This window comes from Podarcis erhardii, assembly GCF_964252035.2.
Source record: "Podarcis erhardii genome assembly, chromosome: 1".
Classification (NCBI taxonomy): domain Eukaryota; kingdom Metazoa; phylum Chordata; class Lepidosauria; order Squamata; family Lacertidae; genus Podarcis; species Podarcis erhardii.
The window spans coordinates 119,735,438-119,747,530 of NC_138497.1; the positions used below are offsets into that span (position 1 = coordinate 119,735,438).

The 12,093-nt window shown below is 46.3% G+C and overlaps 1 protein-coding gene across 2 annotated transcripts in view; it reads left to right on the top strand.

The window, feature by feature from the left end:
* SLC25A12 (solute carrier family 25 member 12) overlaps positions 1-10,132 on the top strand; it is a 65,566-nt gene extending 55,434 nt beyond the window's left edge. For both annotated transcript variants that reach the window (XM_081874517.1, XM_081874518.1), the window contains exons 14-18: positions 3,185-3,325; positions 6,011-6,149; positions 7,411-7,569; positions 7,695-7,785; positions 9,550-10,132. In XM_081874517.1, coding sequence (XP_081730643.1) covers positions 3,185-3,325; positions 6,011-6,149; positions 7,411-7,569; positions 7,695-7,785; positions 9,550-9,742 — 723 coding nt within the window. In that variant the 3' untranslated portion in view covers positions 9,743-10,132. The remainder of the gene's footprint in view (positions 1-3,184; positions 3,326-6,010; positions 6,150-7,410; positions 7,570-7,694; positions 7,786-9,549) is intronic.
* Positions 10,133-12,093: the final 1,961 nt, after the last annotated feature.

The following is a 12,093-nucleotide window of genomic DNA, read 5'->3' on the forward strand; positions in this document are numbered from 1 at the left end:
GCTTCTGGAGCGAAACTGTCACGTTGAATCGCCCTGTGAAATTTTGAAATGCAGCTTGGTGAATGTCTGAGGTTAAAACGCACAACTTGGGAGAGAGCAGTTCATGCAGCAAACCTCCTCTGAGGGATGGGGCTTGCGCTCTTGCTAATGAAATATAAAACAACTTGACAGCTGTTGAATTTGTGTCACACCCAGGCTGGGGAAACTGGTAATATCAATCTGTTTCTGTCTGTATCTTCCCCCGCACTTTTTTTTTTTTAATATATAATTTTTACTGTAACAGATGTAGTAATGGAGGTGTGCCCATTATTCACTCTGAAACAATGAATTTCCAGTTTAAATGGTAAAAAGCTCTCCTAGTCAAGCCTAAAAGCCCTGCCGATTATTTACAGTAGCAAAAGCCAATTTTCATTCAGCTCACCTTTTGCCATCACTCAAAATCATTAAACACTGACAAGCACAACAGCAATTAATGCTCCCTTCCAGCAGCGATGGTGCCTATTTATATTTCTTAGTCACTTTGCTCGCAGAAATGACCCAAAGCGACTTACAATGCAGTAGAAATGCTGAAACAGCCAACTCTCCCATTAAAAACCTAAAACGCACATTTATACGAATCAAAGCCTGCTGTTGGTTGCCACCCTACAGACCTCTTGCAGAGCAGAGAAGGGCCTCAGGTGATGATTGCAGAGTTTGGACGGTTGGTTCTTGTTGGGAGAGGCTGGCGGCGAAGTATCGGGGGCAAAACCTGTCTTTTGAACCGAGCCTGGAAACTATTCGGTAGCCAGTGCAGTCATGCCAGAATTGGAGCTATACGTTTAGGCTACCCTGCGATGGTCGACAGTCCAACTGCTGGACTCCTCAGCAGCTACACTTTCCGAACTCGCTTCAAGGCCAGCCCCATATATTGCAGTGATCCAGCCTAGAGGTTGCCAGAACATAGGCAACAGAAGGCTTTCCCTGTCCAGAGAAGGTCCCAGTAGGGCCACCGGTCAAAGCTGACGGAAGGTGCAGTGATAGCCGGGCCTTTTCACCCTTGTCTTTTATTCCACCTCAGTCTTTTGTTCCACGTTAGTGGAGGAAGTCCATCAATGAGCAAGAGTCCAGTGGCTTGAGTGTAGGGTCGCCCTTGATGGCATCAATAGTCTGTCCCTCCGTTCAGCAGCCGTGTACTTGCACAGTGCTGGTTGCCATAGCCTCACCACCTCCTGGTGAAATGCTCTTCCTTCCTTTATCTGTCGTTTTGCCATGGCTGCTGGTGGTTTTGGCTAGTGAACTGCACTTCTGCTGCTGCTGTGACATCAGCAGCAGCTAGCCAGTCACATGCCTCTGGTTGTCTGCGCTTTCAGAATGCGCTTTCCTGTGTTAGGCTGCGTGCAAAATTGCAGCAGTGCCATGCAAACCCCACTAAGACTGGGTGAGCTGCTCTCTGGCTTTCCACCTACCGAGTGAAAAACCTGCTTATTTGTTCCATACCAAGAAGAAGGAAAGCACGGCATAATAGACATTTGTTTATTATTGCAATTTCAACTAAAGCATGGTGGGCTGCCCTAAAACATTGGCTCAGGATTTCAGCGTTTGATCTAGGGAAGGGTTTGTACCAACACCTGCCCAATGAGGAGTTTGTCAGCAAATGGCAGAAAACCATGGCTAAAAAAGCCACCTCTACTAGTCTGTCACACCCCCCCCCCAACTGTATTGCCTGGGTTATGAAGGCGCCCTAAAGACGTTAAAGCAAAGATTATGGGATAATGCACACAGTGACTTGCGATCTCGATCACACACAGTCTGTAGTCCGCTGGCAGTAGGAGTACAATATGGGCATGTCTCTAAGTTAACATCTTACATTAAAAACCTGACAGTACCAAATTATAGAAGGCTTTTCACCAAAGCCAGACTAAACGTCTTTTCTTCTGCAGTGTTGGATGGCAGGTTGAGAGGAGGTCCCTACCAGGACAGACTTTGCTCGTGTGCTCAAGACACTAATACCATAAAACATATTTTGCTGCACTGTGCAAAATATGAGCAAGCCAGGGCTGAACTGATATTACCCTTGCTGGTACCTTTCCCAGGAAAATCAGAGGCTCACTATGTCAGCTTCCTGTTGGAAGACTGGACAAATGCTAGAACATTAGCAGTGGTAAAGTTTTTATCGGTGGTTGCAAGAACCAATGATCCCTATATTTTGAACGAAATGCTTGTTTAACCTGGTGGTAACCTGGAGGTAGGCTGTATGAATCGTTGCTTTGTAACGATTTGTTGGGTCTCTGGACCATAATAAAGATTTACAGTGGTGCCTCGCAAAACGAAATTAATCCGTTCCGCGAGTCTCTTCGTCTAGTGGTTTTTTTTTGTCTTGCGAAGCAAGCCCATTGACAGCTTAGCGGATTAGCGCTATTAGCGGCTTTTAGCGGCTTAGCGGCTTATCGGATAAGCGGCTTAGCGGCTTAGAAAAAGGGGGGAAAGGGGAAAAAAACCCGCCGGAACTCGCAAGACATTTTCGTCTTGCGAAGCAAGCCCATAGGAAATTCATTTTGCGAAGCACCTCCAAAACGGAAAACCCTTTCGTCTAGCGGGTTTTCCGTCTTGCGAGGCATTCGTCTTGCGGGGCACCACTGTATTTGATTTGATATTGTTGTTGTTGTCACTGTTATTAATTTTTACTCGTTTCTTCCCTTGTACGCAGGGGCGGAGGAAGGGTGTGTGTGGTGGGGGCAGGCCGTCCTGGGTGTCACCACTGGGGGGGGTGACAAAATGCCAGGCAGCGCTCACCACGGGGCCCGTAACGCGCCTGAGCCATGCATCTCTCCTGGGGGTGACGCGGTGGCTTGGGTGCCCACAGGCTCCGCGCAGCCCCAAACGGGGCTAAAACACGCCCTACAGAACCAGCTAGGCAGAGGACCATCGGAATAAAAGCAGGAGGCTGAGAGTGGATGTCGGTGGTTCCCCACCCTCCTTGTGATGCCCCACTTTTGAATGCCTTCTCAATATTCATCAATTGCAAAAACTGTAGCAGCTCTGATCCCTAGAATATCAGCTAGCGAAGCAAACCTTAAGTTGCCTAAAGCCGTTGCCCGATACTCAATGTGGATGCGGGTTCTTAAGTGGTGGAAAGATCACGTGTGGATTTTGGGTTTCTTTGGGGGGAAATCGCTTAACATTGTGTTGTGTTCTGCTCTCGCAGGCAGGAGGGTCTCAGGTCATCTTCACGAATCCCCTGGAGATTGTCAAGATTCGGCTGCAGGTGGCAGGAGAAATCACCACGGGGCCGAAAGTTAGAGCCCTCACCGTTCTAAAGGACTTGGGGATTTTCGGTCTTTACAAGGTGTATATTTTCTCTCTTTCTGCATTCCACTCGCTCAGATTTGTGGGTTTGTGTGTGTGTGTAAATCTTTTCAAATTTGAAAACAATCTCTGCCTGCAGGGTAGCCCCATGGTTGAAAATGGAGAGAAACCCACATTTATATTAGTGGCAGTGGGATGTACAAAAACACTCCCTCGCTTTCTTCCACGGGCTTTTATCCCGAGCCGTAGGGAGTCATGGCTCTGGGGACCCGCTGACTTCTGGCACAGATCGTTTCAGTGGGAAGAAGTGGTGGGGTGTGTTGTAGAGGGAGAAAAAGTTTCCTCGCCTTTCCCTTTTGTGTTTATTATGGCAGCCCACATAGCCTTAGCATTTATTTCGTGTCTCCGCTATCTCTATTGTTACATTCACAGCGGGCTGCTCTCTTTGTCTTAATCACACGGCGGCGGCGAAACAGTAGTGTAGTTTAGCAGAATTCAGATCTTTAAGAAGTTAAGTGATGGGATTTGTCAATAATGAATTCGTTTTGTGAAGGGAGGGGGGAGGAATAAAACCCGCAACCAACCCAGCGAGGCCCATACCGTACGGTACTTTTAGCAGAATGCCAGTAAACAGATCCTTTCTCTGCAGGTCTACTTACTTCCATCATTACAGATCAGAGGTAATGGAGCGGAAGCTATTAGTTTTCTTAAACTCGGAAGACTATTTCTTCCGACACCCTTCATGACGGCAAGAGACTAATACGTAAATTCGACAGATGCAGGCAGCTGGGCTCCCGAGAAACAGTGTTAATGCCTTTCTTTGTGCACAGAATTTGGGTCTGGAGTGGCAGCTTCCGTCCAGAAGTTAGGACATCAGGAACTGCATAGCTATAGCATTTTCCTAAAGGTGTTTTAATACACGGAGCAAGATTTCGCTGCATTTGGGTGGCTGGTATTGTTCCTTGTCAACCTTTCCTTGTAAACCACACACGTGTCTTAAAAGAGGGTGTGAGTGGGTTGCTAAAAATGAATCCCAGATTAATTTGAATTGAGCGAATGGATTTAGGAGGCAGATTATAAATCATTTGAGGATTTAAAGGAGGTGGGCACAAAGACAATGTCACAAAGCAGTGGCTTTGATTCCACTGCTACAAGCTGTGCTAATGGACTTGACCATTAGAATCATAGAATTGTACTGTAGGAAGGGACCACGAGGGTCATCTAGTCCAACCCCCCTGCACTGCAGGAATCTTTTGCCCCATGTGAGACTCGAACCCATGACCCTGAAATTAAGAGTCTCATGATCTACCGATTTTGCTGTCGGCTCTGAGCCAGTTCCAGGGGTGGCAGTAGAGAGGTTGCTACATACTGGTGATAGGAAGTATCAGTTGGATCATCACAAGTAGACTCTCCTGCCCATAGAATTCAGAAGGACAGTGGCCATAAACAAAGCCCAGAGATGCCTTCTTCCACTGCACACACTGCCACACAACAAAGCATTCTGGCTTTCGACCAAAGTGGTGGTTCTCCTTTTTCAGTCTGACGACTGTGGATGATTGGTACTTAAAGTCTTTGAGCATCTCCAGTAGATCTTGCAGCCAAGGACTCATACGGTCTGAGCATCGAGTCTTTTCTTGCTCATCCACGTTCAGCTTTCTTCGCTTGCCCGCATTGTAAAGAGCCCTGCACCCTCAGTTGTAATATTTGTTCACGGAGCCACAATAGCATTTTCTCAGCCAAGACGTTCCTGTTCAGACGTGGCAGGTGGAGTGGGAGGGAATGCAAGCATGTCTTTCATTCATTGCATTTCCCCTGCCCTCACTTTCACGAACCCAAGAAAATAAATATATTGAGATATACAAAAATGCACCCATTACTTAAAATGTTGCAATCTTTTGGTTTAATAATAATGATGATGATAATAAATTTATACCCCGCCCACCTGGCTGGGTTTCCCCAGCCACTCTGGGTGGCTTCCAACCAAATATTAAAAACAATACAGCATCAGACATAAAAAACTTCCCTAAACAGGACCACCTTCTGTTGTCATTTAAAAGTAAAGTAGTTGTTTATTGCCTTGACATCTGCTGGGAGGGCATTCCACAGGGCAGGTGCCACTACCGAGAAGGCCCTTTGCCTGGTTCCCTGTAACCTCACTTCTCGCAGTGAGGGAACTGCCAGAAGGCCCTCGGTGCTGGACCTCAGTGTCCAGGCAGGACGATGGGGGTGGAGATGCTCCTTCAGGTATACAGGACCGAGTCCATTTAGGGCTTTAAAGATCAGCACCAACACTTTGAATTGTGCTCAGAAACGTACTGGGACATCCTTGGTGAAGTGCCCGTGATTTGGCATCAAAAACATCCCCTGCAATACTGCAGCGAAAGCGCTCGACTCAAGAGAGCAAAAGAAGCACGTTTTTAAATTGGCGTTGGAACATAGGCAATTGAGCGCCAGTTGAATCTCAGGAGGGAAGGAATTCCCCAGCCAGGGTGCCACCACCAAAAAGGCCAGATCCCAGGACATAGCATAATGTACCTATATATAGACAGAACCACAAGGCTGCCTCAAACCAGTGTTGCTAACATCTCAGGGCTGAGGCTGGGGAGTCGTTCAGATCCCCTCTTTGCGCCTGGATAGTCCCCGAGCCTTGTGTGTAGAGGCAGTTTGAATTTATCCTGTGTGTCTATAACTTGTTTGCACTTTCCCCCCCTTATTCACGTGACAGGGTGCCAAAGCATGTTTCCTCCGAGATATTCCCTTTTCTGCAATCTATTTTCCTGTGTACGCTCACTGTAAACTGATGCTTGCAGATGAAAATGGCCACGTGGGAGGATTTAATCTGCTTGCAGCTGGTGCTATCGCAGGTAACATTTTACGGCGTGATTTGAAGGCAGCTCCCCTTCTCTCACATACCTCTCCCCCCCACTTGCCAAACCTGTCCCCTTTCCTAGCAATCGTTAATATTCATCGGAGCCAAGGATAGGAAGCTAATACACTATTGTATCTAGCTTAATCTAAATTTGATCACTTTTATCCTTGGTGGGAGGTAGTGTAATTTTGACGAGAGCTAATTACATTTGCATAATGTGGATAAACAGCTTAATGCAGCTCAGCAACTTGTAGTCAAATTTGTACTCTTGGCCTCGATAGGGGAGTCGCGATTGTTTCAAAGCTCTCAATGTGGGAGGCTTGGCGTTTAAAATCTCAAGGAAACAGAGAGAGGCGAGTTTATAAAAATTTCCTTCATTTGGGAAGGAGCTGACATCGTATATAGAACAAGAGTGTGTTTTAGGAGGTTGAAATTCAAAATCATTCTTTTGGGAGAGCCAAAATTCACTTCATCTGCAACTTGTTTGAAGGAGAAGCCATTAAAATAGTTCACATAAGCATTTATTTGAAGCAGAAAGCAATTTTATGGCGCAGTCCTCCTTTCCTGGATCCTGGATCCTTTCTTTCCGGGATCCTTTCTTTGCTGGATCTGTCAGGCCTGTTGCCATTCAGACAGGCATAATGCATGGCGTCCGATCATTGCTGATTATGTGATTTTTGTATGGGTTATTTACCAGCTTCACCCTTTATGCCAGAGTACATTTCACCACATGGGTATTTGAAGCCCTAAACAGCTCCACCCCCATCGTTGAGCCTGGACACTCTCTGAGGGCCTTTTGGCGGTTCCCTCCCTGCGAGAAGTGAGGTTACAGGGAACCAGGAGAGGGCCTTCTCGGTAGTGGCACCCACCCTGTGGAACGCCCTCCCATCAGATGCCAAGGAAATAAACAACTATCTGACTTTGAGAAGATGTGAAGGCAACCATGTATCGGGAAGTTTTTAATGTTTGATGTTTTACTGCGTTTCATTTTTTTTTCACTTGTTGAAAGATGCCCAGAGCGCCTGGGGCAACCCAGTCAGATGGGCGGCATGTAAATAATAAACTATTATTATAATTATATTGAATGTACTCTGGCATAAAGCGTTAAGCTGCACAAGAGGAAAGAAGCTGCTGCCGTTGGCTTTTGGTTTTGTTACAAATGTGACTTCAGCCGTTTTTCGTATTCATATTCTTTGGCGTTAGAAATGTTTCCGCCCGTCCCTGTGTTAAACTAAACACTCATTTCTCCTGAAAAGGTGTGCCTGCTGCTTCCTTGGTGACCCCTGCTGATGTCATCAAGACGAGACTGCAAGTGGCGGCTCGCGCTGGTCAGACGACGTACAATGGAGTTGTTGACTGTTTTGGAAAGATACTTCGAGAAGAAGGCCCCGCAGCTTTCTGGAAAGGAGCCGCAGGTAAGGAAGAGGTGGGGTGTGTGGGTACGTTTGTAACTTCTAATTTAAAGAAGACTAGAGAGTCCCAAGGCTCGCAACCATTTAAATACCTGCTCAATAAAGCTTGTGCTTATTCTGTTCAACAGCACGAGTGTTCAGATCTTCGCCCCAGTTTGGCGTCACTCTAGTGACCTACGAACTTTTGCAGCGCTGGCTCTATGTTGATTTTGGAGGCATGTAAGTACAGTTTACCATCCTCTAAACCAGGCTTCCTCAACCTCAGCCCTCCAGATGTTTTTGGCCTACAACTCCCATGATCCCTAGCTAGCAGGACCAGTGGGCAGGGATGCTGGGAATTGAAGTCTCAAACATCTGGAGGGCTGAGGTTGAGGAAGCCTGCTCTAAACCAAGCACAGGGAACCTGTGACCCTTGATACAATGTTCAACTTGCACCTTTCATCAGCCTCAGCCAGCATGGGCAAGGATGGTGGAAGATGGGGTCCAACAACATCTGGAGAACTACAGGTTCCCACATCCCTTCTTGGCTGGTGAAAAATGGCCTGGTACATTTAGATTAAATTGTGTTTCTAAATATAAACAGGAAAGTACAGCAACCTAGAATATAATCTTTACTCTTCAACACTCTGGTTTTCATTACTGGTCTTAGTATAAGGTTGAGACACTGTGACACAGAACAGGCAGGTGATGTGCTACAAGAAATATAGGGAATCTGTGGCCATCCATATGTTGTCATTGTTGGACTCCAACTCAGCCCCAGCCAGCATAGTCAATGATCAGGGTTGGTGGAGAAGTGTCTGCACCATCCAGCAGTTCCTCATCTTTTCTCCCTTCAAGCTTAGAATTTCTGCATTTTAAACTAAGAGTCCACTGGGACGTGGGTGGCGCTGTGGGTTAAGCCACAGAGCCTAGGACTTGCCAATCAGAAGGTAGGCGGTTCGAATCCCCATGACGGGGTGAGCTCCTGTTGCTCAGTTCCTGCTCCTGCCAACCTAGCAGTTCAAAAGCACGTCAGAGTGCAAGTAGATAAATAGGTACTGCTCCGGCGGGAAGGTAAATGCCGTTTTGGTGCGCTGCTCTGGTTCACCAGAAGCGGCTTAGTCATGCTGGCCACATGACTTGGAAGCTGTATGCCGGCTCCCTCGGCCAGTAAAGCAAGATGAGTGCTGCAACCCCAGAGTCGGCCATGACTGGACCTAATGGTCAGGGGTCCCTTTACCTTTAAACTAAGAGTCAGAATCCAAGTCAAAGCTTATGGCCAATTTACTGCCCTTGGCTGGTGGCATTCAAGGTATATACGATGAATCCTAGAAGAACCCTGTGGTGTCGGCAAGAAGGTGTTTCATGGGGAGAGAAAAAGCCCAGTGAACAACACCTGACCCAGTCCTAGCTATTTCAGATCTGCATATACATTCCCTAGTGAGTGATCTGTTGGATCAGCTCTGAGTACCTGATCTAGTTTCATGCCAAGCCATGCTCAACACTGTTAAAAACTGACAAAAAGATGCATGGATGGGCCGAAATCATGAGTGTAACGCTTCAGGTATGGGTAGGGAACCAAATCTTTATTCGCCCGTGGGCTAACTTTGACAGGTGGATGGAGCCATCCTGTCATGGATGCTTTGGCTGAGATTCCTGCATTGCAGGGGGTTGGACTAGATGACCCTTGGTGCCCCTTTCCAGCTCTACGATTCTGTGTCAGGTGACTGGGGTGCGGGTGGTTTCACCTGTCGAATTTGATTTGCAATAGTGTGGTTGCTTCAGCAGTACGTTCCCCACAGGGAACATGTTAGCAAAGCAGTACCCAGAGCAGAACTGAAACACCCCCTCCACAGTGGTTATGGGGAAATTGTCTTACAGGCCATACTGGACTCCCAGGTAGGTCAGGATTTGCCCCGCAGGTTTCCCACCCCTGCCTTAAAGAAATAGCGTTATGCTGATGTAACCTGAACTCTGCTAATTTTCTCTTTGCCTCCTTACCAGCAAACCCTCCGGCTCAGAACCTACACCCAAGTCTCGAATCTCCGGCCTTCCTCCTGCCAATCCCGACCACATAGGTGGATATCGACTTGCAACAGCTACTTTTGCTGGGATAGAGAACAAATTTGGCCTCTCTCTTCCAAAGTTTAAATCAGGTGCCGTTTCAGCGCAGCCCAAAGCAGCCACTCCCTCCTGAGCCAGATTAAAAAGTAGTGCCATGGACAGAGAGCTACAGCCGTGGCTCTGCTCCTCCAGTCAGCTGCATGATGTTCTAGCTGAATGGAGCTCCGACATCGAATCACTCCTTTCTATCCAAAACACAGCTAATCATTTGCACACGGGAGACCGATTCAAGCTTTAAGTTCTATGCATAGAATAAGTAACTAGGGCTTGGCTTAGCACAGCTTGCATTCCATGTTACTGTACATATTGTACAACTTTGTACAGAGACATTATCATGGCATTGAAATGCAACTGCATTTGTAGAAACAGGTGTTGCGGTTCTAAATAGTTTGAAATGTACAGAATGTTTTGGAAAGTGTTTTATTAAAAATCATGTGACAATAAAATTTATTAAAACCAAGAACGACAGGGTTCTTTTTGTGTTCTAAGCTAAATTCCTCCGTAGGAAGCAAACGGATTAAGTTATCCTTTTGGACAACCTTGCTATAGTCTGCAAGACAGCAAGAGGTGAAGAAATGCAAAAAGATGAAAATGTTTGCTGGGAAGAAATGGTGCAAACTCCCTCCCCCAGCAACTGGTATTCAGGATACAGGCTTTGGTGGAGGAGGCAGAGCATAGCCATCATGGCTAGGAGCTAGGATAGCCCTCTCCTCCATGAATTTGCCTAATCCTCTTTTAAAACCATTTCATTTGGTGGCCATCGCTGCCTCATGTGGGAGTGAGTTCCACAGTTTTAACTACTGTCATTTCTCCAAGAAGTCCCAACTGCTACACCCTTTCTGCATAGGGGAATCATTCCATCCCCTCAAACATGTTGGTTGCCCCTTTCTGAACCTTTTCCCAAATGTACGATATCCTTTGAGGTGAGGCGACCAGAGCCATACACATTACTATAATGCATTTGCACCAGAATGCCTTATAACAGCGTTATGATATGAGTTTTTCTCCCCAGTCTCTTTCCTAGCATGGGATTCGCCTTTCACAGCTGCTGCACACTGAGTTGATGGCTTCATCCAGCTATCGGCTATAACCCCCAAGGTCTCTTTCTGGCCCAACCCCACCAGTTCAGACTCCATGTGACCTTAAGATTTTTTTGCCCCAACACGCACTGCTTTCCACCGGTTTACACTAAATTGTATTTGCCATTTTACCAACCATTCACTCAGTTTGAAGAGGGCATTTGCAGCTCTTCACACGCCCTTTTTTGTTTTAATGACCCTGAACAATTAAGTACCATCAGCAAACCTGGCCCCTGTGACGTTAACATATGAGAGTGCTGGAGGTGAAATAGTTAAACAGGTTACCCAATCAGGACCCAGGGGGTGGAGTCAGAGGGACTATAAAACCAGCTCTGGGAGGGGCAAAGGGGGAGTTCGTTGTGATTTGGGTGGTTGGTTGGAGTGGGAGTGAATTGAGATAGTCTGTGGGTAGGTTGAGTTAGTGTAGTGAAATAAGCTGAGTCAGGAACAGTTAGGAGCTAGGAAGACAAGTAAAAATCTGAGAGGTGGTTTAGTGAGTGAGAGCAGGTAACGGAAGTTATAGGTCTGGATAGACACCCCATGATTGTAATTGAGCAATACCGTTTATGAAACCACACGGTTGTTAAACTGCAATAAATAAACAGAAGTTTATGTTCAAATTTAACCCTGACTGGACTCGGTATTGTACCAGGTAGGGCCTGGGTGGTGGCAGCGAGAAATAAAGTGGTGACACAGGGATCAATAGACGGTGAAACGTCTGGGGATCCTGTGTGATCGCCACAGCCCCTTCACAGCTCACCCCTACCTCTAGATCATTTATGTATAAGTTTAAAAGCACAGGTCCCAATACGAATCCTTGGGGAACACTACTTTCTGTATCTCTCTATTCGAGATTAGTAAACTGTCAATTTACTAATATTATCTACTTCCTGCTACTTAACCAACTCCTCATCCACAAAAGGACCTCTCCTTTTATGACATGACTGCTAAGCTCACTCAGGAAGTACCTTGTCAAAAGCTTTTTTAAAGTCCAAGTACACTGTGTCAATCAGATCCTCTCCACCCATGCTTGTTGACAGTCAAAGCACTCTCAACAGGTTAGAGAGACAGGATTTGTCCTAGCAGAAGTCATGCTGGCTCTGCTGCAGCAAGGCTTGTTCCTCTATAAAACAGGAGAAAAAGTAGTGATCATTATTCTCCAGTAATCATACAGCCTTTAATGTAATGTCACAATAGAAAGATCACCTCTTTGGTAGAATAACCAAGAATTTAATATCAGAATTGGTAATTGGATTTTCTGAGTAGTATTCATCAGTAGAAACAGCATGCTTTTTTACCTATGGGAGTAAAAAGTCAACTAAAAATAATAATCCAGAATCCTTAA